Raw genomic sequence first — 27,744 nt, 5'->3', positions numbered from 1 at the left:
CGTAAGAGAAAGCTTTTCATGTGTTGTCACATAGTCCCTGTGCTGTTAAAAAAATTGACTGGAGTGGTGTGGTTCCTACTACTGCTCCAGTCAACATCCTTGGAACAGTGTTCGAAAATCATAGAGTTGGAAGGGATATCCAGGGTCATCTAGTCCAACCTTTGCACAATGCAGAACATTCACAAATACCTCACCCCACACACCTCCATTGACACCTGTTCCATGGCCAGAAGATAGCAAAAAAAACAACAAAACCCAGAATAAAAACAAAACTTCCAGGATCCCTGGCAAAACTGACCTGAAAAAAAATTGCTGTCTGACCCCAGAGCGGCAAACAGCATTACCCTGGGTTTGTAAGAAGGGACCACAAGAACTAAGCACTGAAACAGCCCTTCCTGCCCTCCTTCTCATGATCTGCTTAAGTTCACAGAACCAGGAGAGCCCACCACCTCCTGAGGAAGCCTGTTCTCCTAACCTAGATGTTACCAGGACACATACTACAGTGGCAAGATCTTTTTTTGCCAAGCTGGTTCATCAGAGGAGTTACTGGTTTTTGCCGAGCTGGTTCAACCAGAGGAGTTACTGATGACTGCTGCCACCTGCTTATCCAACAGGAAGCCTCAGGCCTGCAGTACTCCCCAGCTGTGACCTTGCTCGTATGTGACCCTCTTCATATCCCATTATTTCTGAAAATTATTGTAAAGTACTGGGGTCGACGCAGTAAGAGACCAGAGTCGGAGAGTGATTTCAGCAAGCTTTACTTCAGGAACACAACACAGACTGAGCTCTATTCAAACCTCCCGCTCCTTTATACAATTCTTGCCCCCTTCTGATTGGACCTTAACTATGTACATGGATTGGCTATTTACAGAGGCCTAAGGGCCTATCAGGGTACAGTATGAGCCTAGATGTTGATTGGCTACTTATGTTTCAATCCTTCCCCTGATTGGGCACGCTTAGGCCTTCTCTGGAACCCTGGTGTGGAGTACAAGCTTGGCTTGTTCAGCTTCCCTCCAAAAGTAACAGTTCCCTCCAAAAGTAACAGTTCTCCATTTGAACCTAGGACACAACACCCCTCCCCCCATAGTTCCAGCTATCAGGTGACATAGTCCTGGAGATATGCCGGAGGGCGGCGGTCTCGTGTCGAGCGTCGGAGCTCCGAGGGGACTGGGCGTTCTGACTCGGTTGGTGGTTCCGTGGCTGCAGAGCTGGAGACATCTGGGACGGCGGCCCCGGGAGACCTGGGTTCAGCTGCGCGGTCGGGGGTCTCCTCCTGCTGGGCCGAAGCGGGCTCCACGGAACCCTGTTCTGTGTCAGGCTCACGGGGACTTACGTTGTCCGGATCTGGAGCCTCTGACCTTGGCTCCCCGGCAGGCAGGCGACCACGGAGTTGGTCGATGTGTCGCCTCAGGAGATGTCCACCCTCCAAAATCACTGCATAGGAGACCGGTCCGGTGACGTGGTCCACCTTTCCAGGGAGCCAGGCAGGGCCAGTGGTGGCATAGTTCCGTGCCCACACTGTCTCACCTCAGTAGAACCCTCTGGGGGCTTTAAGGTGTTCCGGCACCGATCGCCTGTCTGGGGCTCGGTCAGGGTGCAGCTTGTCCAGCAGGGTGGTGATGCGGCGGCCCATGAGGAGTTCGGCTGGACTGGGACCTGTGGAGGCGGTGGGTGTGGTCCGGTAGGCCATTAGGAAACACGCCAAGTCTTTTGGCCAGTCTGAGGGGCCCAGACGGTTCAAGGCCTCCTTTGCTGTGCGCACCTTTTAACCCAAGCCTCAATTTCTGCATCGAGGCCGGGCCACCAGACATAGCTCCGTGCGAGAGCCTTCATGCGGACTATGCCCGGGTGTGCCTCGTGCAGGGCTCTAAGCATTTGGTCTTGCAAGGGTTTGGGGATGACGACTCTGTTGCCCCATAGTAGGCAGCCTTTGTGGGTGGATAGTTCGTCTTTCCGGGCTGCAAACGGAGTAAATTCCGGCCCAGTCGAGCCCTTGGGCCACCCCCTCCCCACCCAGTCCAAGACACGGGAGAGGACTGGGTCACGAGCGGAGCGGGCAGCAACGTCGCGGGCGAGCAATGGCCTGTCCGGAAGCATGTCCATCAGTAGGATCTGATGAGCCGGGGCTGGATCGGGATCCACGTCAGGCAAGGGCAAGCGGCTCAGGGCATCAGCATGGCCCATTGCCTTGCCCGGGCGATGCACTAGGGTGTAAGTGTAGCCGGCTAGAAAAATGGACCAACGGAGGACCCGTGGGGACAACACCTGAGGGGTCTGCCGGCCTGATGCAAAGAGGCCCAAGAGGGGTTTGTGGTCCGTATAGAGGGTAAAGGGCTGGCCGTAGATGTAATCATGAAATTTTTTGACGCTGGCCACAACTGTCAACCCTTCTTTGTCGATTTGGGCGTAGTTCCGCTCCGCCGACGAGAGGGTCCGCGAGTAGTACGCGATAGGGACTTCGGTCCCATCAGGGAGTCGGTGGCCCAGAACTGCCCCCACGCCATAAGGGGATGCGTCGCATGCAAGGACCAAGGGCAGGGTCTCGTCGAAATGGTTAAGGACGGAGTTGGATATCAGGAGGCCCTTGATATCCTGGAAGGCTTTAGCGTGCTGGTGGCCCCACGCCCAGGGTCGGTTCTTGTCTAGAAGCCGGTGCAGGGGTTCGGCCACCGCTGCCTTGTGGGGGAGAAAAGCATGATAAAAGTTTAGGAGGCCGAGGAAGGCCTGGAGTTCTTGCTTGATGGTGGGCGCTGGAGCATCTCTGATGGCACGCAGCTTGGCGTCGGAGGGGTGGACCCCCTGGGCATCGATGGAGAACCCCAGGAATTCCACCCGATCCACGCCCAGGAGGCACTTCTCCCGTTTGACCTTGAGGCCGGCTTTTTCAAAACGTTGTAGGACTCCTCTAAGGCGGGCGGCGAATTCTTCAGGCAAGGCTGCAGCGATCAGCACATCATCGAAGAATGGAGTGACTCCGGGAAGTCCTTTTAAAAGAGAGTCCATGAGTTCCTGGAACAACCCGGAGCCACACTCACGCCAAATTGCAACCGCTTTACTCTAAAGGCCCCCCGGTGGGTCACAATTGTTTGGGTGTTGGCCGTGGCCTCATCCACCGGCAGCTGTTGGTAAGCTTGGGCCAAGTCCAACTTGCCAAAAAATTTTGCGCCGGCTAGGGTGGCTAAAACGTGGCTGACGATGGGCACAGGGTATGCGTGGGCCTGAAGAGCCTTGTTGAGGGTGCACTTATAGTCTGCACAAATCCGCACTTCCCCACTGGGCTTGACTGGAGTCACGATGGGAGTTTCCCAGGTTGCGTGGGTGACAGGCTCTAGTATTCCCTGTGCAATCAGTTTATCCAGTTCCTCTTCAATTTTAGGCTTGAGTGCGAATGGAACTCGCCGCGCTTTAAGCCTAATAGGCCGCACTGTGGGGTCAAGGTGTAGTGTAACCGGGGGACCCGTGTAGCAGCCCAAGGTGCCATCGAAAACGGCCGGGAACTCTTCGCAAACCTTGTTAAAGTCCACTCCGACAGTCTTATTGACCCCCCCTGATCTCTATTCCCAGGGACTTGAACCAGTCGAGACCCAAAAGGTTTGTAAGGTGGTTCTTGACCACTAGCACTTGTAGCTGGCCCTTGAACCCCTTGTATTGGACTGGGACCGGGCCCACTCCCAAGATAGGCACCTTATTCTTCTGGAAGTCCACTAAGGTAAACCCCGGGTCCCTGAGACGAGGCCTCAGCCTGGTGGGGATTTTAAAAAATGTCTCTGCCGCTATAATAGATGATGCTGACCCAGAGTCCACCTCCATTTGGCAGGGCACCCCCCCGATCCCTACATTGACCCGGATTTTGGAGGGCCTGACCGGCGAGGGTAGGTACTGTACCGGGTATAGGTGGGCGTGGAGAGCGTCGGTCTCGAAGTCTGGCTGGCCTTCGGAGTGCGCAGATCTTTGCGGGACGTGTGCTTGGTATGTGGATCTGCAGGCACAGGCGATGTGGCCTTCCTTGTTGCAGAGTCGACAGGTGGCCTTCCGGAATCGGCAGGTCTTTCGCTCGTGCTGGCCCCCGCAGCTTGCACATGCAGGTGGTGTCTTGTGTCTCATGCCCTGTGGGGCATGGGTGGTCTTCCTTCCTGCTGAACGATAGCCGGTTTGTAGAGCTTTGTCCTCGTCTGAGTCCTCTGTAGATGGTTCAGGGTTGATCTGGTGTGCCGCAGCCTGTCTTGTCAGCCGTGGCCCTGCTGATCTGCCCTTCTCCCAGCTGGTGGCCACATCGATTGCCTTTGTTAGGTCGCACTCGGAGAGGGACAGGAGTTTCTGTACTAGTTTTTCGTCCCTCAAGCCCCATACAAACTGGTCGAGAAGGGCTTCGTTGAGGTCTGCGAAACTGCATCGGCTTGCCACCCGGTGCAGGCTTGTCAAGAACGCCATCGTGGTTTCGCCTGCCTTCTGTGTCCTTTGTCGGAAGTCCCAGTGCCGGGTGAGCTTGGTTGGCTGGGGCTGGAAATACTTCTCCAGAGCGCTGATGATGTCGTCCACCGGCGTCTCTGAGAACTTCCTGGGTTGGAGAAGAGCCCTGGCTAAGTCCACGGTCTCCGTGCCACACGTACTGATAAGCAGAGCTCTCTGCATGGTAGTCTCTGTAATCTTCCGGAAGGTCAGGTATGACTGGAAGCCTTCGACCCACGAGTCCCACAGCTCGGGGCGATCGATGCTAAAGGGCTGCAGGAGGTTGGCTGGAGCCTCCATTCTTGGCAGCGTGTCTGGGCGGCTTGCGAGCTGGGGTGTGCGCAGAGCGGAGGTGCGGACCCAGATGGCTTGGATTTAGCCACCTTTCCGTGTTCCTGGTTCTGTTGCTGGTTCTTACTGGCATCCCATCCTCGTCGCCAGTGTAAAGTACTGGGGTCGACGCAGTAAGAGACCAGAGTCGGAGAGTGATTTCAGCAAGCTTTACTTCAGGAACACAACACAGACTGAGCTCTATTCAAACCTCCCGCTCCTTTATACAATTCTTGCCCCCTTCTGATTGGACCTTAACTATGTACATGGATTGGCTATTTACAGAGGCCTAAGGGCCTATCAGGGTACAGTATGAGCCTAGATGTTGATTGGCTACTTATGTTTCAATCCTTCCCCTGATTGGGCACGCTTAGGCCTTCTCTGGAACCCTGGTGTGGAGTACAAGCTTGGCTTGTTCAGCTTCCCTCCAAAAGTAACAGTTCCCTCCAAAAGTAACAGTTCTCCATTTGAACCTAGGACACAACAATTATGTATTTTTTACACAGCTTTATGTGTAAAGAAACACATTTTTAAAAAAATTTCTAGAAACACATTTTTAAAAAAAACAAAATTAAACCGTTGTGATTCAGACACATTAAAATATAGCAGACCAGATTAGTTAAACAAGCCCATGTAAGGGTGCCATTTTGTGTGTGTGTGGGGGGGGGGGGGGGGAGGATATCGTACAAGGTAGGCAACTCTGCTCTTTCCTGGCCAAGATACTACTTTGGCACTTATGGTACAATCAGGTAAAGCAGAAGATAGGATCAAATTGTAGACTGAGACAAAGTTTTCACTTGGCCATTGTGGTTTTAGAATACTCCTTAAAGGAGAAGACAATGCCCTTAGTGAAACAAGCATAGAGTAAAGCATATAATAAATATTTAAGGAGAGCAAAGAGTTTATGATAGGAGTTTTCTCTTCATACAGTGGCATAGTGAAATATGCAGTAAAAAGTGAAATACTAAAACTTGCTCTACTGAAAAAAGTTTGGCTTTAAATAAACTCAAAGACAAAAGTTTCTCAGAATTCTGCACAGACATAAATATTTTATGTCAGTGTAATTACTCTTAAGGACAGTAGTGATAAAAACAGAGTGTATACCTGCTCTGAAATGGTATGAAAACTGCATATGTATGTTTTATTTTTTATGAATTATAGTGTTATACTTCAAAGCCTTTGTAAAAAAATTTAAACTACAGCAGAATTATAAATCTGAAATATTCTTAACCACAGGATAAACCAAGAAAATATTATAAATTATACAAAATCATCAATCTCTTTTGATCAATACTTTCATTTTGTAGGCTCAGTTAATATTTCAGAAGCTTCTACTTACCAAGCTGTCACTGTTGCTGCTTTTCTGTTCCCTAGTGTGGGTGATGAAAACTTTCAGTAACATCTTCCTATTTTTTTCATGCACAAGTGAATATACTATAATCAAGAATAAATACTGTGAGTCATAAACTGCAAATGTTAACAATACACAAAGGAATCTTACATTAAGTGTTTATATAACATTCTTGTTGGCAAACAAAGTGATCTAATGGGAGAATCTATGAACAATACACAGATTTATTTCTGAAATAGTATATTCATTTGAAAGCCTAGAATCACCAAGCTTTTTATTCTTATTCCTTGTGAACTTTGAGTGGACTTTTAATTGGTGTGGAAGAAAGCAGGTGGTGGGTTTTTTTAAATGAGAAAGAGGCTACACAGATGGTTATTTTTAATTTTTTAAACAGGGGTAACAGGGAAAATGAGGATGAGCTCTCTCTCTCCCCTCTCCCTCTCCCTCTCTCTTCTTCCCTCTTCCTCTCCCTCTCTCCCTCCTTCTTTGGGGTTAACATATGGCAGTAGGGTAGGGTTGCCAACTCAAGGTTTGGAAATACCTGGAGATTTTGGTGGGGGAGCCTGCAGAGGGTGGGGAGGGGGAAGGACTTGAATGGGCTATAATACCATAGAGTCCACCTTCTAAAGTGGCCATTTTCTCCAGGTGAATTGCTCTCTGTTGCCTGGAGATCAGTTGTAATCAGTTGTGTGCTAGTTTGGCACCCTAGCATAGGATGACAGGATTTGGTTGCCAACTCCAGGTAGGGCCTGGAGATCTCTTGGAATTAGAATGGATCTCCAGACTACAGAGCAGTTCCCCTGGATGAAATCGCAGCTTTAGAGGGTAGAGTGTATAGATTCAAATCTCTTTTGAGCTTCTTCCAAAACTTTGCCTTCTGCAAGCTCCACCCCAAATCTTCAAGCATTTTCCAAGCTAGAGCTGGCAACAATACATAGCAGTGATCTATTCAGGGTTCTAGATCATCCAACACCTTGTTTTAAGAGATCTTAATTTATGTCTGCCTCATTTACATGTATCATTTGATCCCAAGTGATCTGTGATCTGCAAGAAAACCATAGAGGCATGCAAACGCTGCAAGTAAAGGTTGTAGGCCTGTTGCTCAGAACAACATCCATATTGTTTGTGCATAATATTCAAGATTGAGTACATGGTATTTCTTCATAAGTATATATTGGTAATATATTTCTTCATAAGTATATATTGGTAATATATTTCTTCATAAGTATATATTGGTAATATATTGGTAGTATTTACCATCTTTGTAGACTACTCTTGAAAATAAAAATAATGTAGTTGAATATTATTATTGAATATTATTGTATTTCAGCCTTCTCTCTTCAATAACATGTTCTCCAAAATCACAACGTAAAATGCGTGAGTCCTTACCGCCGACAGACAGTGATAATGAAAAAGGAGAACGAAATGGTAAAAAGGTCTGCTTCAGTGTAGCTGGTGATGAGCAGGAAGATTCTGGTCATGATACTATTAGCAACCGGGATTCATATAGGTAACTATGTCTTATCTCCATCAGTAGTAAAACGATAACACATACCATTGCTAGAAGTTCTTAAAGTTCAACATTTTAGATAATATTTATTTATTTAGTGAATTTATATTCCACCCTTTCCCATAACAGGCTCAGGACAGATCACACGATAAATTAGACAATAAAACATACAATTCAAATTTAAAACAATACAATAAAACCAAAACAGTAAAACGATAAAATGAAATAAGGTGCATCACCAGCAAAAAGGGCACATTTCACAAAGTACAGTTTTTGGCCCAAGAAGAAGTGATGGTATTAAGGATCAGATTCAGCACCTCAACGAGGCTATAAAGCATGACGTCACAACAAGGGAGGCTGACTAATGGAATAGTTGGTGGAATAGGATGCTCGCTGCCTCAACCAAAAACCTGGTGGAACAGCTCCGTCTTACAGGCCCTACAAAATGGCAGTAGCTCAGGTAGGGCTCGGTTCCACATAGGGAGCTGATTCCACCAGGCAGAGTCAGAGCCAAAAAAGTCCTGGCCCTTGTTGAGGTGAGACGGACATCCTTTGGTCCAGGGGTGATCAAGAGGTACTGTGTAGCAGACCGCAACACCCTCCAGGGTGTATATGGGAAAAAGCAGTCCCTCAAGTATATTGGTCCCAGGCTGTGTAAGGCTTTGAATGTCAGTACCAAAACCTTGAAGTGGATCTGGTACTCAATTGGTAGCCAGTGCAATTGGCGAAGCACCAGCCGAATGCTTGCCCATAAAGGCAATTCAGTTAACAGCTGTGCTGCTGCATTTTGCACCAGCTGGAGTTTCTGGATCAGCCCCAAGGGCAAGTCTGTGTAGAGAGAGTTACAGTAATCCAGCCTGGAAGTGACTTTTGCATGGATCACTGTAGCTAAATTCTGGGGGGATGGATAGGGCGCCAGCTGTCTGTCCTGTTGTCCTTCATTGTATTTAATCTATATGGAATATTAGATTTAATACCTCAGCACTATATTTTATATGCTGCTAATTTCTTTTAGAAATTCTTGAAGTCCAAATTTTTGATAGGATTGTTTCTGAGTGTACTCAGTCCATATGGAATCTTAGACCTTAACTTCTATGGTATAATGTTCTATATGTGTATGACTGTCGATATGCCAATAAAGGTCTATGAATGAATGAACATAGCTTTGCTGATATTAAACATGAATGAATTGTGTATTTCATCTTTAGTACATATAAATATGTACTGCTCAAATATGCTTTTTGCTACACTTATCAACCATTTAATTTCAAAAAACAACTCTCTTTGCGACATTATTTTATTTAGTTTTAAATGATAGTGCCACTAAATTTTCTACCATTTCTTCATGGGAAGATGAATAAAATTACTGTATGGTTCGTTTAATGGCAAAAATAGTTTTGGCAAAATATCACATAGAGATACTTCGGTAAGAAATAAAATTAAAAGGATGTGAAAATTCCTATTTATATAAAGGTTTTGAAAAAGATCTATATTTGTGTGTTATCTTTTCCCTATTCAGTGATTGCAACAGCAACAGGAATTCCATAGCTTCTTTTACCAGTATTTGCAGTAGCCAATGCAGTTCTTATTTTCACAGTGATGAAATGGATTCAGGTAATTTTTATCCCCCCCCCACCCATTTTTGCAGAACAAAAGGTAGTGTCAAAGATTTTTTCTATTTTAATGGCAAAAATAGTTTTGGCAAAATATTTTTAAAAACTTTTTATTTATGATTTTGCTTAACATGAATAACATTACAGAACCAGAAATATTCAACCAGTTAAAACCAGTTAGCCCATTAAAACCAGTTAATCCAATTGTTACCGATCATAAGAATTGTTACTATGACTTATTAACTAACTTGTTTTTATAGCCTTGCCACAAATTGTAAGTTCAAAATTATGGCATGCAGGTTGGGAGGGGGTAATGATTTAAAAATCCCACTTCCCTAAATCTCCTCCATGATTCTCTAGCCTTCTAGGCTTGAGGAGGTTGATTTTTCCTTCCTTCCTTCCTTCCTTCCTTCCTTCCTTCCTTCCTTCCTTCCTTCCTTCCTTCCTTCCTTCCTTCCTTCCTTCCGGCCATTTTTTTCCAGGATTTGTTTTTGGTTAATTTACAGTCCTATTTTTCTACTCACCTAGGCAGTACCCCAGGTAAGTAGAAACCCCTACCTTTCTTGCCTGTGGATTATTTGATTATGCTGGTTTCAAAGGAATTGGCCAATTTACTACTAGAATAAATGAAAGAATCACCTTCATTTTCCTCAACAGTCCACCATAGCAATATGGAGAAAGAATAAATCTGAACTGCCAGCATAAAGTGCTTGACTAAGGAATGTCTATTGTGCCATTCATTACTGGGCTCTGGTGCCTGCTGTTTTGCAGGGTGAATGTATGTGAGGAAACGTGTGAAATGTGATTCATTTGTAGGAGTGATAAAGCCTGGTTCTTAGAGAACAAGCATATTGTTTATGTTACATCCAGCCATGATGCAGGGACTGAGGAGCTTTATATACTTTTTTTTTTTTGGAGGGGGGGGGGATGAGTTAGTAGTTTGGTTGTTTTGGAGAATCCAGATAATGCTCCCTGAGCTAGCACCACCAGTGTAGGGAGGTCATGTTCTCTGTCATTTACTCAATTTACAATTTTGAATTTCATGAAAGAAGCTTTCAGCTGTTCAACTTGAATGGTGATGTTTTTGAGTGCTGAGTACTGCAACAATGGTTGCAATAGTATTAAAAGCAGCTGTTGAATGCTGCTTTTTAACACCTGGAAGTAGTGTATTGCCATTTCAGAAGAGTGTTTCTCTTTCCTTCATCCCATCATTTCACAGTGTGTCTTGCACTGTAGGGACACACAGCAGTGCCAGTGTTCTCTTGTCATAACTAGTTTTTTTTTTTAATATTGAGAAGTACCATATTATTATTTACTAAAATTTTGAGAATCTGTGTGGGAAAAGCTAGGGATAAAATTGCAAGTCCAGTAAATTTTGAAAATAAAAGAAGCCATAGTGAGCATGGAGGATTTTTAAAGCTTTTAGAATCCTTTTCTAGGAAACAACAAAAGTTGGATCCTGTAACTGTATGAGAGCAAGACCTGTATGAGGAGCCATTGGGATATGCTGGGCGAGGTCCAGCAACCAATCAGTGGAAAGTTGCTAACAGTTGTGAATATTCCCAGCTTTATCCTGCCTCCAGTACCATCCCCTTTTGACTCCAGGAAATTTTATTTCTGGGGTTGTGAGAGGGACCCATGTGGAGTAATAGTTATGTGGGTCAGGAGGCTGTGGGGAAAGGGACAAAATTACCCTTTCTGCATCTTCTTTCAGTAGAGCTTCAATGACAACAGAGGAGGAATGGAAGACTTTGCCCCCTTTTGCCTCCCACTGCAGCTTTTTGGTCTGGCAGCAATTCTTGTACTGAATGCAACCCATAGTCCTTTCCTTCCTCTTCTCTGTAAAGTGTCTTCTGTCAGTAGAAGCCTGCTGGCAGAAAAGTAAGGTATGGTGATTTCACCTGATTCCCTTTTCACTGCATGATCCAAAAACAGGTGGCATTTTGTTCATGGCTAGTGATTTTTCAGGGGTCACGTGACTGCTGTAGGAAGGTAGGGGAAGATCAGCTTCCATGAGAAATGTATTGAATCCAATGCTTGGAGAACTATTCAACAAAATTATCTTAAAATCCATATAGCAGCATGTATGCATAGTACTCTCCCTGTGTAATTTCCATCAAGTCTAGTCCACATATGTAATTAGAATAGCCCATTAAAACCAGTAATGTTGTTAACTATTTTAACCTCCAGGTGATGAACTTCCATTAAGTATTCGAATCTCTCATGATAAACAAGACAAACTCCATGGTTGTTTGGAGCATCTGTTTAGTCAGGTAGGGGATTCTATTTTTTGTTGCCTCTTGAATCAGGCCTATTCAGGTTAAGTTACTCCATATGCATAGGATATTATGCATTGCTACTTTTATATGCTATAGTTGCAAAAAAAAAAAAAGAACACTGTTCGGTTTTGGGACTTCTGTGCGCTGTGGTCATCCCTGACCTTGAGATTTTGGTTGCACAATACAGTGTTTATTTACAAATCAGTAAGATATGTTAATTATTTCATATTTAAAAATTGAGCACACCATTGCTTTCTGCATTTTACAGTACTATTATGTTTTTAATCAGTAATCAGAACTAAAATTTGGGGCAGGAGGTTTGGGGATAAAATGGGCTCCTATCTAGTCCATCAGAGTTTATGCTAGAATACAGATTTGGTCATTTTCAAAATGTTTATATCTCCTGTTTACTTCTGCTGCAACAGACTAAACATAAATACTTTTCTGGAATACTGTCGTAACAAGTCAACAGAAGCTGAGAACACAGCATTTGGAAAATGTACATTTTTGAATTAGGGTTGCCAGTCTCCAGTTGGGGCAGGGGATCCCCTGGTTTGGAAGCTCCTCCCCTGCTTAGGGGAAAGGGAAGGAAATGTCTGCTGGGCACTCCATTATACCCTATGGAGACTGGCTTCCAGCTCTGGAAAAGTCCCCTGAGTTGGAACAGGTAACCTTATATTTATATGAGTTTCCTATAAGAGATGAGTACCTCTGGAACTGAATCTCTGTGTGGCTGAGGATGTCCTTCCCATAAGGCCTTGTTTAAGCTCAGGCAATCCATTAAAAAACAGAGCCTTGATGTCCCCTCACTGCTGCACAAATACCTGCCACACTCAAAATAACACACTTTGAACTAGCAGGAAAGCTGGCTCTGTGTCTGTTACTATGACTGCTGAGAAAGGTAGTCTTAGGGTTGCTAGATCTGGGTTGAAAAATTCTTGGAGCTAGGGAAGATGGGATTTAGGGAGGGGAGGACCTCAGCAGGATATAATGCCATACAGTGCATCTTCTAAAGCTACCATTTTCCCACAGTGCAACCTACAAAGCAGTGCAATCTACAAATTTTCTCTGTCATCTGGAGATTAGCTGCAGTTCTAGACACCTTTAGGCCCCACCTGGAGCTTGGCAATCCTAGTAGTAATGCTTCTCTCATCAGAGGCAGTTCTAGTGATTTATGTGGTCTCTTATTTCAGTGGGAATTACTTCCAGGTAAATCAGGTTCTGGCTGCAGCCTTAGACACAGATTCTCTCCACTGTTGCTCTGGACTAGTCTGGAGCTGCCAGAGAAGTCTGGAGCAACAGTGGAGGAATATGTCATCGAAGGAGGTCCTGGGCAGCTCTACCCCTCCAGGGCAGGGTCACCTCTCACAGCTCTTCCTCTTGCTGGCCTCTTTATCTCTCATTGCACTCTATTTCTTTGTGGATGCCCTTTTATCCTTCCCACCAGTCTGCCCTTGGAATGCAGATTGAATGCATTTATATACATAGAACAAATATATTTATGCCAAATATAATTCTGCTCAATAATTATAATATTGAAATTCATGCCAAAGAAAATAATATATTTCAATTTTATAATTGTTTGAGTTCCCCCTCCCCTATTAACTCAAATGCTGTGCCTTTGCTTTTCACTTTCTCAGGGCTGCATGTTCAAAATTACCTCCGGTGGTATTTTTGAGACTCAGTTTAACAATGCCTTGATTTTTTTTCCTTTGGCTATGGCTGATATATATTATTTTCAAGCATTTTCAAGTTAATGTTAAGTTACAGCTCCTTTCCCCAAACACTAATTAGCTACTTTTGAACCACACAGGTAGACTCAATTATTAATCTTCTGAAAGGACCAGCTGTAGCAAGAGCTTTTGAGCAGACTAAGTTCTTCACTCCTAGTCGAAGTTTACAAGGTATTATTAAAGTAGAAACAAGGCATTAATATCAATATTAGCACAGTATTTGGATGCTACAGTACAAAAATATTAGCATATGTATTAAAAGGGATGTGTATCCAGAGTTTGTATGAATATATTTTGCAGAATATGTGTATTTTTACAAAGGAAATTGTCTTATTTGTGCTGGCTTCTTTTGTGTTGCAATCCATATTGGAAGAATTTTGGGATATTTTTTTTTTGCCTCTGAAGAAGATTTTTTAAAAAAATTAATGTGTTGGGTGTTTCTTATTATTAGAATAAATCTCACAACATATCGGACTTGCTTATTGTTTCTTTCTTGTCTGATCCCCTTTCTATCTTTACTACTGTAGGTTACAGCAGCACTGGTAAACAGGCACTCACTTGGTCACCTGTGATGAGTAAATTTGGTTCCATCTAACAAGTCAGGAGCAATTTTAAACTGAAAAGAGTGTCCTTTTAAATAAACAGTCTATATGCTGCTAATGATTAACATAGGAATGTCTGGGCAGGAGAGCCAGTTAACGTTCATCTTTCTAAGAGGGGCTAGTAACTGGAATTATTCGCAAGGTTGTTTATGTTTTAATGAGATATCCAAGAAATTCTGTAGTGTTGGGTATTGTCACGTGAACAGATGAATGGTAACAATAAAGCTTGTAAACCAGTTTGGAGACACTTTGGTGTAGTGCTTAAGAGCAGCAGACTGTAATTTGGAGAACCGGATTTGATTCCTCACTCCTCCACATACAGCTGCTGGGTGACCAGTTCTCTCAAAGCTCTTTCAGCCCCACCTACCTCACAAGGCGTTTGTTGTGGGGAGAGGAAGGGAAGGAGATTGTAAACTGTTCTGAGACTCCATGAATTACTGCATTTTACAAGTCTGAGTAAATAAGGTGGGATATAGATTTTTTTTTCTTTCAAAGGCAAAATCAATCCTAATTCTATTGGTCCAATGCCTTGGGTGCATCTGAAGAACTGCTTGGATAAATATTTTAATAATTAAATAAAAATAAAGTAGTGTTTGTGCCCTGTTGATTTGATATACCCCTCCCTCTCGATTAAGGCAATGTTATCAAACTAAAGGCTCACCTTTCAATGTAAAGGGTACTGATATAATTCAGTAATAGTAAGTGGCAATAAATCAAATAATTCTTTTGACTAGAGTTTCAGCAGGACATGGAACCTAAACTCAGCTGTCCCAAGAGGCTGCGACTACACATTAAGCAAGATCCTTGGAACCTTCCCAGCAGTGTTCGAAATCTTGCACAAAACATCAAAAAATTTGTTGAAGGTCAGTGATGGGAATGTAATCCTGAATATTATTCTTATATAATAAATTGCATTGCTGTACTCCTGAGCGAAGTTTGCAAAGTCTGTGAATAATGTAGATTCTAGAAGAGCAACCTAGTCCAATTTTGTGTTCCAATATAAGAGTCATCATTTTCTCTCCATTAAACTTCAAAAGTATAAAAAGATGCAGTATTGAGATGAATAGGAGTGTATTTCAGCAGGTGTATTTGTGTGGGCATTTAAAATAACTCATAGCTTGCTTAAGACTTGTTTTGAAAATATGTCTCCATGTTTTCCTTCAGATTCTTTGTATACAATAATGCACATGATGTTCCATTATCAATCTGTTTAATTTCAGACAACTGCAAAGCAGTGTAGTGCTGCACTTTATAAATAGAAATATTTAAATCTCCTTTATGAAATGTACAAGAGAAAAAACAAATTGATAAATAAATTATATTAAATAAACTCAGCTACCTATATAATTTCCCTGTTTCTTTCATCAGAAGACATATTTGGAGGGGAAGTAGAAATTAGGTGCAGAGGAATGAAAGAAATCTTAAAAGAGCAGTGATGAGAAGATGAGGAATATGGTATATGATGAATTAAGAAAGAAGATATGGCATAAATTCAGAGACTTTCAATAGGTGCCTGGAGAATGTAGTGGGATGGATAAAGGCCATTAAACTGAAGCTCAATCCAAGTAAGGCTCAGGTTTTGTTGGTCAATAAAGAAGCTGCTTAGGGACTACAGAGTCATCCTATCATGGAGGGGGCTGCACTCCCACTGAAGTTATTAATAGCTTGGGGATGCTAATAAACCTGGCCTTTATTACATTAGCAAAATGTATTTATTACATGAGCAGAAAAAGAGCCATAGCTCTTTAATTAAAATGGAAATGTCCAAAAAGATAAAAAATTAAAAAATAATAAAATATAAAGGATTGGACATTTTCACAGAAAATATTAAAATACAAAAATAATCATTAAAATATGTATTTTAATAAGAAGAAAGGAAGATTATACAGTCCAGAGATAAATTACAAATGACAGGTGATCCAGAGTTAGGCAGTCACAGATCAGACACACTTTGGTCAGTGCACTCCATCATCATTTTATCTTTTATGGCAGCAAATCTTGCCGTTTGGAAAGTAAGGCATTTCTGCCTGTATGCCAATAATATGACTAATTTCTCCTGCTCTGACCTTCCTGGGAATTAGGGTATTGTGGTCTGCAAAAATCTACTACATTCAGCCTCATATCTTGGATGTGAATGGGACAAATCCTCAGAAAACTTTTGATCATAGGAACTTTTCCTATATAAGATCTCATTAAAATGGCCTTCGAAGACTGCAAGCAGTAAAATATCTGTGGTTTGGTAAAGGTATTTTTGTACTTTTAATTCCTTAAATTGGTAAAGTGTACTGGAACAGTCAGGGGAGTGGGATATAGCTGTCTGTAAAGTGTAGATGTTCTCAAACTGCTTACTAGACCTACATCACTTAGAGCACTCTGGTCTAACAGTCTTTGTTTTATGAGTAGTTTAGCTGCATATAATCCAAGAGTCCTCAAGTATTCTACTGAGAAGCCAAGGCTAGCCACTGATCTCAAGACAAAACTGTGCCATGAGTTACTCTTCAGCTCTCAATACACCAAAGTCAAAAGGCCTCGGAAAGTACAGAAGATAATTTTCAGTAATCATCTTCCTTTTATAAGCCAAAGTTGTTACAGATAATTCTATTCTGATCACAGGAGTTGATGGCAGAGCAATTAACAGCTGTTGTGCAAATTGCCGATTCATGATTCGCAGACTGGAGATTCATGGCCATCCCTATCCATGACCCTCCATGTGGTTTCAGGGAGGTTCATGGGGTTCATGTTGAGAACCGGGGGAGGGGGGGAGGGAGGAAAAGGGATCCTGAAAATTGCTTGCATCCATTTCAGCTATCCTAGTATGTCAAACAGTATGTTAAACAGAATGGAATAAAAACTATTTTTCTCTTTAGATGCTGAAAAAGCATTTGACCACATAGGTGGCCAACGGTAATTCTCCAGATATATTTTGCCTACAACTCCCATCAGCCATTGGCCATGCTGGCTGGAGCTGATGGGAGTTGTAGGCAAAAAACATCTGGAGAACTACCGTTGGCCACCCCTGACATAGAATATAGATTTGTCTTATGCTGCCTATTAGCATTTGGTTAAATTAACATATTCTAGATCAGCGGTATGATTATCACCATATAGCATTTATCATCTCAAATCACATTGAACAGGGTGTCAAGCAATGTTGCCTGCTCTCTGCCTCAATATTTAATCTCTCTTTGGAACCATTAACAATCATGATTAGAGAATCTATGCAGTTAAAAAGTCTTAAAATTGATCACCAACAAGCCAAATTAAGCTTCCGTGCAGATGACATTTTCATCTTTATGGTGGAACAAGATAGCTTGAGTGAGGAATTATAGAGGATTATTGACATTTACTCCAAGGTTACCAGTTACAAATTTAATGTAGAGAAAACAAGCTTTATTGCTTCATTTAAGTTCTTCTGATACAGCCTCATCAAATTGGCTGTGAAATATATAGTTAAATAATTACTACTGACTTAGTAGTCAAAATTGGTAGAGATAATTCTGAATCTGGAAAATTAATTATAAACCAGAAATTACAGACATTAAAAATATGTTCCACACTTAGGAGTCCCTTAATCTCTCTATCATGGGCTGCATAAATGCACTTAAAATGAAGATGATCATGAAATTAAATTACTTGCTGGCTAACATTCCTGTAATAATACCCAAGGCTGTTAAGAATGCAAGCAGTGATTAACACATTTATCTGTGGAGGTAAGATGCCTATAATTAGGTGGCAAATTGCACAGGTGGTTGGTTTTTGATCCCCAGTTTATCACAGTGGCACATGGTTGGTTTTTGATCCCCAATTTATCACAGTTCCGCAAGACTGATTGGTTTGTGAGGTGGACATCAGAAGCTTCAGATTTAGTTGATTGTGCTAGAGAGCAAAAATATGTGAGAATGTCCTTTATAACTTTTTAAAGATATAAATAAAAATGATAGGAAAATAATATATGAGTCCAACAACACAAGATAAAGTATCTTCATCAGAAATGGGATTTATATTCTAAAAAATTATATCCTGGACTATTGCCCTTGATGTCAGCAGTCATGGATTTGAATAAACTTCCAAGGATTTCAGCTAAGCTCAATGAAGAAATGGGAAACTTATTGCTTAGATACATATAAGATTATCTTTGTAAATAATGTCGATTAATTTTGATACAGTTGTAAATTGCAGTAATGTTTTGCTTACCTTCTTGAAGTATATCTATATTAAAAGCTATATCATGCAGAAATTTTCTAGAGGTAAGATTCTAAGGAATGTCTTGGACTTTGGAACACCGGTTTGTGATTTAGCTTTTGTAGTTTTGCTTTTGAGGGGAACTGCAACCTAGTATTAGATGGACTGGGTGAAATAGTAAACTGATGCATACTACCAGGCAAAGTGTGAGGAAGGAGAACACACACTATTTGAGGCTCATTCACATTACTTCAAACTGAGGTTTGATGATACATCTGAAAGATGCTAATGTGACAGAAAAGGCATTTGAGAATGTCTGTCTGTGCAGTAAAGTGGAAGGGGGAAGACCAAGACCATCCAGGAGCTCCGAATTACTCACAACCTGCATAGTTCAAGCAGTTGATGGCCTACTTAACGAATTCTCACCTTGAAAGCTTACTAGGAATGTTGTGGTAAGTTCAGCTATGTAATATATATTGGTACTTCATTTATGAACTGAATATACTAATAATAAGCATGATACAGTCTTAAAGGGTATGAATGAGAAGACTGGTTAACATTAATAGAAATATGCACCAGGAAAGGTCTGGTTCAAATTCATTACAGAAGATTGTTTTCTTCTTCAATTTTTCTTTTCTTTTTTCCAGAAGTGAAAGCAAGGATCCTTTTAGCAGTCCTTGAATATACAGGTATTTCCCATTAATTCATTGCAATGTTTAAACCAAAATTTATCGTTCTCCTAATGTCAAGTTGTTATAACCTCAAGTAATACCCATAAGGTATTTAAAAAATCGAAATAGGCTGCATTTATTAAATATGTGCATTTTAGCTCTACCAAACTGATACAAAATGTGAAGAAGTAGCAGCTCATCTTTACAAATGGGAGATTAGGCAAGTTATATAACTCAGGGGAAATTAGAAGGAAGAAAAGCAAGATAAATATATAATTAAATAAAACATGTTGGTTATTGTAATTTTGTGGATATAGGTAACAGAAAAGAATACAAAGTACTAGAGGCCAAAAGTTAAAAGTAATGTATAAGATGGTTGCTTAAAACATTACATATGTAAATTTTCATGTTAGTGAATGAATATAGAATACCCAATCTAAATAATTAGAATAAACATCACAACATAATGATAAATGTGTGAATAAAGAAATATACAGTACCAGATATTAATTATGAGAAACAACATCAAGAGCAATTGTAGAGAACCAATAGCACAGCTGCAAATAATAATCCTATGTCGTCTAGGATTATTATGAGGATGAAAATGCACCATAAACAGTTCATGGAAATCTAGCCCAAGCTGCATCTGAATGACTGTTTACTGATAAAGTTGTAAAGATTCATTATCTATACCATGTGTTGAATACACTTGCTTGCAACTCTTGTTTGTATTTCTGGCCATCCCATTGTATATTACTGCTTAATAGTAGTGCTTGCCAACATTTGTGTCTGTTGGCAAAGCACTGCTGATAGTCAAGACATTGTTAAGGCTGTTTTCCATTTAGAGACATACTGAGCTAGTCTTGCTGATCCATGTATGCATGTATTTCTTCACTTTAATTCTTTAGGCACGAAAGGATTGCTGTCTGTGGATCCAACAGGGTATACTTTGGAAAGCAAAAGGCATCTATCATACAAAAAAGATAACTATCATGCCAGACAGTGGTTTAGAAGTCCACATTTGCTTGTGCAGAGCAAAACAAAACATTATTTGTAAAAATGAGTAGAGATGGGCACGAACCAGGAAAATGGTGGTTCATGTTGGTTCATGGTTCATTTAATTCCCAGAACCGGTGTTTCATTTTGGATTGTGGTTCATTTGATTGCCCAAACTGTTTTGTGGTTCATCGGTTTATCCAGTTCATCTGGTCCCCAGTAAGTTCTGAAGGCATTTAAATGCCTTCAGAGCACACGTTCCTTGGGCATGGTCAGTTTCAGCGGACAGAAACTGACCAACTCTCCCTTCCCTTTCTTTCCCAAGCTGGCTTTCTTCAGCCACTGGCTGCAGAAGCAAAGGGGAGGAGGGGAGAGTAGTTCAGTTTCACCTCCCTCAGCTTGGAAACCCAAGGGATTGAAACTGATCCACTCTACCTCCTGTCCTTTTCCCAATCTGGCCTGCTGCAGCAGGTGGGTTGGGGACACTAGACAGCAATAGCATGGCTGGGGTAGGGAGGGGGAGGCATTTAAATACCACTCTTCCTTCTTCAGCTGGTCTGCAGTGGCCACATGGCTGAATGAGGGAATGGGGAGGCATTTAAATGTCATCCCCTCCCTTCTCCAGCCCACAGTCTCTCCATTATACCCTATGGACCCACAGGATACAATCAAGAGAATGTGCTACTGCTGCAGTGCAACTCTAGAAAGAAGGGATTTAAAGTTTAAACCCCTTGTCTGGAGTCATAACACAGCTTCAGCACGATCTTTCCATTGGATCCTATGGGCCCATAGGATACAATGGAGAGATCTGTTTCCTTCCCTCTTCCCTTCCCCAACCAGTCAGCTGGGGAAGTGAAGAAAGATCAGAGAGAGGTTTCCCCATGGGCTCAGTTAGGGTTCTGTTGGGCTGCCTGGTTCAAACTGCCTCCCCTGGGCTTCCCCAAGGATCCCATGGCTGCAGGATACCTAGGAATGCCAAGGCATTGGCGGGGTGGCGGGGTGTTAAACTGCATCCAGTTGGCTTTTCAAAGCACCCTGAAGCAATGGGACATCTAGGGAAGCAAATCCCAGAAGGAAAGGCAGTTTAAATTGCTTCCCCAAGCTGTGGGGTGCTTAGGGAAGCCGAGGCACGGAGGGACAGTTTACACTGTGTCCACTTAGCTTCCCCAAGCATCCTGTGGCCATTGAGTTCCTAGGGAAGACAAGACACGGAGGGGGGCAGTTTAAACCGTCTCCTCTTGGCTTTCCCAAGCTCCCTGCAGCCACAGGGCACCTAGGGAAGCTAAGGCTTGGATGGGGACAGTTTAAATTGGGACATTTGAGAGATTCATGGGAAGCACTTTCTCCCAAACTCCGAAATGAACCATGAACCTGGCTGATTCATGCACAATTTGCAGTTCATAGTTCATTTTGTGCCTTTCCCCATTACTGAGTAATCATATTAAAATACTTTCATTTCACATTTGTTTTGATACCTTACCATGTATCTTCAAAAGATTCACTGATACAATTTTAGGGATGTTATGAGTTTATTACGGTAAAAAAAATATAATTGTATATAAATATTATGGGTGGAATAGCCATCGTTCATGAGTTAAGTGCTGTGGTAAGATAACTGGCATCTGTTTTGGAAAATGGCACTCACAGATTAATGTGAGCCTTCTCGTCTACTAAATTTTTATCATTCCAAACCTTTGCTTCTGTCTCCCACAAACAGAAATTGCTGTCTATCATGAAATTCATACAAAGCTATATTATAGGACAAAAATACTTGCATGATCACATCAAGGAATTTAGAAGCCCTTTGTCTTGCAATATGCTAATAATGACAAAATTCGTGTAGTAGTAAAAGGCCTGATTACATGGAACCCTTTTGCATATACACCAGCTTTTTGAGCCATTCTTTGCCAAACAGAAGCCTCCCATCATGTTGAGAAACATTGTCAGGCTGCATATAGAATACTATGAACAGTGTCTACCAGCAGTTTCTGCAATTATGCTTCCCCAGCACCCCATAGCCTTGTATTTGCTGCTGTACACTGGTGTCTGAATCTATATACTGCCTAGCTCATGCTTTTGTTTCTATGCCTGTGTTTCTGAGCATAACCAAGACAGCTGATATATAGACCCTGAAGTTCTTATTGAACCCAGAATCTGAAGTCAGATAATATAGCTGGATGTTCTTCGTTTCAGTGATTCATGAAATGGCTTTTATTTTTTATCCATTTTGGAATGAGTAAATTTGTAATAGATAAAATATTTTTACCATAATTTATTATTTGTTATTTTTTCTGTAATCTACTAACAAATTAAATATTCATGTCATATAGTAAAAGTGGATACATATTCTGCACCACCAACAAGAATGGCATGCACACATATTACTTGGTGATTAGCAGTGGCTCTTTTGTATAGGACATTTTCCTCATAATATGATGGCATGACATTAAAGTAAAGGTACAATTTCTGTTCATTTACTATTCAATGAATGTATTATGCCTTATTTGTCTTCTTTGTTGTGCCCTTTGCAGATAGTGAGATTCAGCTCAGGCGAGACATGGTCTTCTGCCAGAGTCTAGTGGCCACAGTTTGTGCCTTTTCAGAGCAACTCATGACTGCATTAAATCAGATGTTTGACAATTGCAAAGAATGTGAAATGGAAACACAAGAAGCCAGCAAAAGGTGGTTGGAACAGATATCCATTGCAGGTGTCCTTCTTAACTTCCAGTCACTATTATCACTCAGCTTGGTGAGAATTCCAGTTTTTTGTCTGTTTCATTCTGTATAAAGTTCATATTGTCCTTACCATAAAATTTCTGGAATCAACCTCTGCTGAAAAAAGGAAGTAATTTTCTATAGACATCCAGATTAATTCATTTTGCTTAATTAATTAAATATGTTCTCTGTTGTATGTCTAGAACACTGATAAATTGACCTAAGAAGCAAGCTGAAATAATTTACTTTTCCTTTTCTGCTGTAAATTAATAATATTTATGTTAGAAATTTGGAACCAAAAAAATAACTGATTGATTCAAATTAATATACACATACCCTTCCATATACAAACTTTTTTTTGGCCTTGTTGCCTCCTTGGAGTTGTCAGATGATAATTCTTTAATGACAGTAAAATACATAACTGGCAGAATTTCCCTGTTAGATTCTAGATGATGTAAACCTTCTTCTCCCATCTTATCTCAGCCCACAATCCCTAGCTTTCCAAACACTCCTTGTACTCCACTGTCTTCCTACTGATTTGTACTGTCCTGCTTTATAGATGCCCTTGTGTGTAGTTTACCCCTTTCCCCCTACTTTTTCCTTCTTTCTTCAGTTCCAGATGTATGCCTCCAATGATCTCTTAAGGATCTTGCTGTTCAGACCACTGCCCACCATTTCCCACTTCCCTTAGCCAACTTGTTTCTTGACCAACCTCTCTACCATTGCTCTCACCCCCTATAGCAAGGGTCCACAACCTTGTTCAGCCTGTGGGCACTTTTGAGAAAAGATAGTGGGCACCATTACTATAATATAGTGGGTTTAATGCAAGGAGGAAACGAGGTTGCAGTGATCATAGCTCTCTTTATTAGTTACAGCATGGTAACAGTTGAACTTGAAGACTGCAGAACTGGGCCAATGGGCCAACTATATACACATCAAAGTTCCCGTGCAAGGACGCCATTGGATCATTCAAACCAGTAGGGGGCCCATGATTGGAGCAGGGCAGCAAGGATTTGGATCTTACTGCCCATTGTTCCCATGTCCCCAAGCTCAGTCCTAAAGACTCCAATGAACCAGGCAGGAACACCATTCTACTACGTAGCTTTAGTTCATATACACAACAATTACAAAATAGTTGCCATGGGGAGCAATAACATAATGTTAGGAGTCTTCGAAGCCAAGAATTCTCCTGGGATGGAGCATCTATTTCCAATGAGTGCTTCCTGTAGATCCAAAGGTGATGCCTCCTGAGGTCTTCTGAACCACTTCCTGTTCCAGGGAGGAAGAGAAAAGCCAGGATTGGCTTTTTGATTTGGGGAAAAGAAACTTTGGGGGAAAGGGCAAATGGGTACCAGGAAGGGGACTGGACACTATGTTGAGAATTGCTGTTTTATAGTATACATCCACTCCTAATCAAACTGCTGTGAAGTTTCTTCATAGTCTTCTCTTTCATGAGCTCCTCTTGACCTTAGTTCTTTGTATACAGCTTTCACATTAACATGAAGATGCATGGGTAAATTGGGTTAGTAGGGTATTTTGAAATAGAGATATGGATTAAGCTTCTGCTTTCTTTCTTAGCCACTGATCTTATATTCTAATAAATCAAGTTTGGGCTGATCTCCACATACATACGACATTGACAGAATGGGGATTTTCCTCTAAACTGGGTAACTCCTCCCTGGTCTTCAGAAAAACATTAAACCATCAGGGCCAGCTCGCCCACTAGGCAAACTAGGCATTTGCCTAGGGTGCTGGTAGGGTGGGAGTGCCAAAATCAGCCCTCCCCCACCCGCCCCCTAGGCCAATCCCCCTCCCTCTCTGGGTGCCACGCTTCTGGGGCTGCACTTCTGGGGCTCTTTCAAGGCTTCTCCCCGCCAGTCAGCTGATTAGTGGGTAAAGCAGCACAGAGGCCGGTGGCTCTTATGCTGGCCTTCCAGATGCTCACCAGGATCAGCGCTTGGGCAGAAGTGACGAGAAGGACAAGGAGCCGCTGAAAAAGCAGCCACTGCCTCCTCCCACTTCCTTCCCACGCAATTCAGGGAGGAAGCGGGGAGGAGGCAGTGGCAGTAGCCACTTTTTTAGTGGGTCCTCATCTTTCCCTCCGCTGCTGCCCCAGCGCTGATCCTGGGGAGTGCGCAGAAGGCTGGCATAGGAGCTCCCAGCCTCTGCGCTGCTTTAGGAAAGGCAGCCTTAAAAAGAGCCCCAGGAGTGCAGCAGTTCACTGCGCTTCACCTGGGCATTAAAATTGGGTGGGAGGGAGAAAGGGGGAGATGCTGCGGAGGCGCATGGGGGGGCGGTGGGCAGCAAGGCTGCCTGGGGCGTCAAGTGTGCTAGGATTGGCCTTGTAAAACATTAATAAAAGATTAAAAGATTAAAAACTTCAAAATGCACCACTGCTGCAATGGGAGAGGGGGAAAGGTCTGGGAGCAGCACCATGGAGATGTGCAGCTGGGTGAGAAGAACCCTCCTTGCTCTACTTGTCACTTTGGTCTGTCTAGGTAGAAACTGAAGGGAAAGTTTAGGGAGGGCAACTCAGGTAGCAGCTATGGATGTGGGTGGGTGACGAGGAGCTTTCTCAGTTACCTGCTCACCTACAGCACTGTTTTCTCAGCTGCCCTCCTTAAACTTTTCTGTTGGTGGCATGGGGGATAGGAGGCTTCTTCTTCACACCATGCCTGGCAGTGGAGGTCAGGAGCAGTAGAAATGGTGATGGGGCAGGAAGTCATGCTAGATGCAGAGCAATGTGGAAAGACCTAGGGAGCTACACCGCGAGGTGGGGAACTGTGGCAGTGATAGCAGTGGATGGCACTGCTCTACACCTTTTCTTTGGTCTCTTTGATTTTAGACTCCTTGTCCCTTAGCTTCTGTGCATCTCAACCTCTTACAAGTCCTCAGTCTGTCCCAAGTAAGGTATTAACCCCACAAAAGGTCAAACAGGCAGTTATGTCTGCCGTCACGGAAACACAACTTTAGTGTTTAGTTCCTTGAACAACTACACATGCTGTATCACCACCAATAAATGCACATGCACACACATCTATTTTCTTATTTTCATTTATTTACTTTCTTGTTTTGAATAGTGGATAAGTAATAGTATAGTTTTTTATTTGTTTTCTCAATTTGCTAATAAGATAAAGTTTTAGAAAATATAACATGGCATCAATTACTTTGATTTCTGATGTAGCTTCTGTAGACTTTTTACATTCTGGGCAAATGTAATTCTAGATGAATGCTTCTTTTTTAGTGAGCGTTCAATTAAGTGAACTGAGAATATTGTAATTCATTTTTATAATCCTTAGTAATATACAGAAATATATTTTCAGAGTTCTAAAGATTAATGCACAAAACTCACGTTTAAAATTTAATCTCACTTCACTGTACAGCATTTCTAAACTATTTCAATTGCATGAGCAACACGAAATAAAATGCCACAGTCAACATGACAAACTGTAAATTAACTTACTGCATGCAACATATTTCATCATTGCTAATAATCATCTTTTGACAGCAGAAGATGGATTGGAAGCTCAATAGAAATAGATCCATCTTCAGTTACTCATGAGATTTAATTGGGTTACTTCAGTGAAGCAGGATGTGACCATTTGCAGTTAATGTTAACAATTATATGCATCAATTTAGACCGATTACTAGAGTCAAGATATGGTTTTTTTCCTAGACTGATGAACAATCTATGCTAGAAGACACATTGGTTGCATTGTTTGACCTAGAGAAAGTTACATTTTATTTTAAACTATCTGAACAGCAGCCTGCGGTTGCAAGTGAGTATGGCTTATGCTAAATATATTTCTGTTGTCCATTGTTTCATCAAAGTATTGTATTGTATATATGCAACATATTTAAATACTTTCCATTTTGAGCCGTGTTAACTGCATATGAATCTACTGGAAATTATATAACTCATGGTTTGTAGTAAGTATGCTTTTATTTTTAAGGTACTTTTAAGATTCCTACAATGCAATCCTAAGTGTACTTCCCTGGATCTAAGCACCAATGAACAGAGGCAATTCTGAGTATGCCTGTTTTGAATTGCTCTCAGAGACAGTAATTGTAAATAGGTTTATTCAGAAGTAAGTCCCATTTTATTCAACTGGGTTTATTTTCAGGAGAGAGTTCTTAGGATTGTAGCCATACTTTCTAGGAGATTGGGAATGCAGTTGGTTCTTTACATTCCTCGTAATATGTGTTGAGGAAAGAGCAAAGCCACAAGTGTTTCAAGTTTTAAAATTTGCCCACTATTTTTTTGCCTAAAATAAAATAATTTTCTGTTGGTAGAAATAACTTCCTGTTACACATGCAACTTGGAAATACAGCCTAAATCACATTTGTTGTGGTATGACAGAAATATCTGGAATAATATTTAAGCGAGCCACATCTGTTTTTCCTAACGCTTCACATAGGGTTGCCAATCCCCAGGTGGGGGCAGGGGATCCCCCGGTTTGGAGGCCCTCCCCCCGCTTCAGAGTCGTCAGAAAGCGGGGGGAGGGGAGGGAAATGTCTGCTGGAAACTCTGTTATTCCCTAAGGAGATTTATTCCCATAGAAAATCATGGAGAATTGATCTGCGGGGCTCTGGGGGGGCTGTTTTTTGGGATAGATGCACCAAATTTTCAGTATAGCATCTAGTGCCTCTCCCCAAAATACTCACCAAGTTTCAAAAAGATTGGACCAGGGGGTCCAATTCTATGAGTGTCAAAAGAAGGTGCCCCTATCCTTCATTATTTCCTATGGAAGGAAGGCATTTAAAAGGTGTGCCGTCCCTTTAAATGTGATGGCCAGAACTCCCTTTGGAGTTCAATTATGCTTGTCACAGCCTTGATCTTGACTCCACCCCTAATGTTTCCTGGCTCCACCCCCAAAGTCCCCAGATAGTTCTTGAATTGGGCTTGGCAACCCTAGCTTCACAGCAATTCTACTACTACTCTACTGTTCTCTGTTTGTTAAAATATGAGTGTGTATTGGGCAGGTTGTAGTGAGGTATAGTTATGGCCTTTAGTAAAATTGTATTATGACTGTTCTTAGATATGCCAATCCTATATCAAGCAGAAGGAAGTCGGCAAGCTTTGAAAGTTTACTTTTATCTCGATAGTTACAATTTTGAACAACTTCCTCAAAGGCTGAAGAATGGTGGAGGTTTTAAAATCTACCCAGTACTATTTGCTCAAGGTAAATACATTTTTTCTTATTTTGAAAATTGGTATTTAGGAGGAATAAAACATAACTTTGAGCATGTTTGTATTCTTAAACATATAAGGCATTCTGTAAAAAAAATGATTTTAGTATGAAAGTTCATGTA

General features: G+C 41.9%; 1 protein-coding gene across 2 annotated transcripts in view; it reads left to right on the top strand.

Annotated features, from left to right (window-relative positions):
• PREX2 (phosphatidylinositol-3,4,5-trisphosphate dependent Rac exchange factor 2) overlaps positions 1-27,744 on the top strand; it is a 202,395-nt gene that overhangs the window by 143,609 nt on the left and 31,042 nt on the right. For both annotated transcript variants that reach the window (XM_060243668.1, XM_060243667.1), the window contains exons 26-34: positions 7,461-7,640; positions 9,160-9,254; positions 11,444-11,526; positions 13,346-13,436; positions 14,602-14,730; positions 18,697-18,738; positions 22,248-22,465; positions 26,108-26,210; positions 27,471-27,614. In XM_060243668.1, the coding sequence (XP_060099651.1) occupies positions 7,461-7,640; positions 9,160-9,254; positions 11,444-11,526; positions 13,346-13,436; positions 14,602-14,730; positions 18,697-18,738; positions 22,248-22,465; positions 26,108-26,210; positions 27,471-27,614 (1,085 nt within the window). The remainder of the gene's footprint in view (positions 1-7,460; positions 7,641-9,159; positions 9,255-11,443; positions 11,527-13,345; positions 13,437-14,601; positions 14,731-18,696; positions 18,739-22,247; positions 22,466-26,107; positions 26,211-27,470; positions 27,615-27,744) is intronic.

The sequence above is a fragment of the Heteronotia binoei genome, chromosome 7, assembly GCF_032191835.1.
Source record: "Heteronotia binoei isolate CCM8104 ecotype False Entrance Well chromosome 7, APGP_CSIRO_Hbin_v1, whole genome shotgun sequence".
Lineage (NCBI taxonomy): Eukaryota > Metazoa > Chordata > Lepidosauria > Squamata > Gekkonidae > Heteronotia > Heteronotia binoei.
The sequence above is the reverse complement of the archived record's forward strand: the minus strand, read 5'-3'. Positions and strand labels throughout refer to the sequence as shown.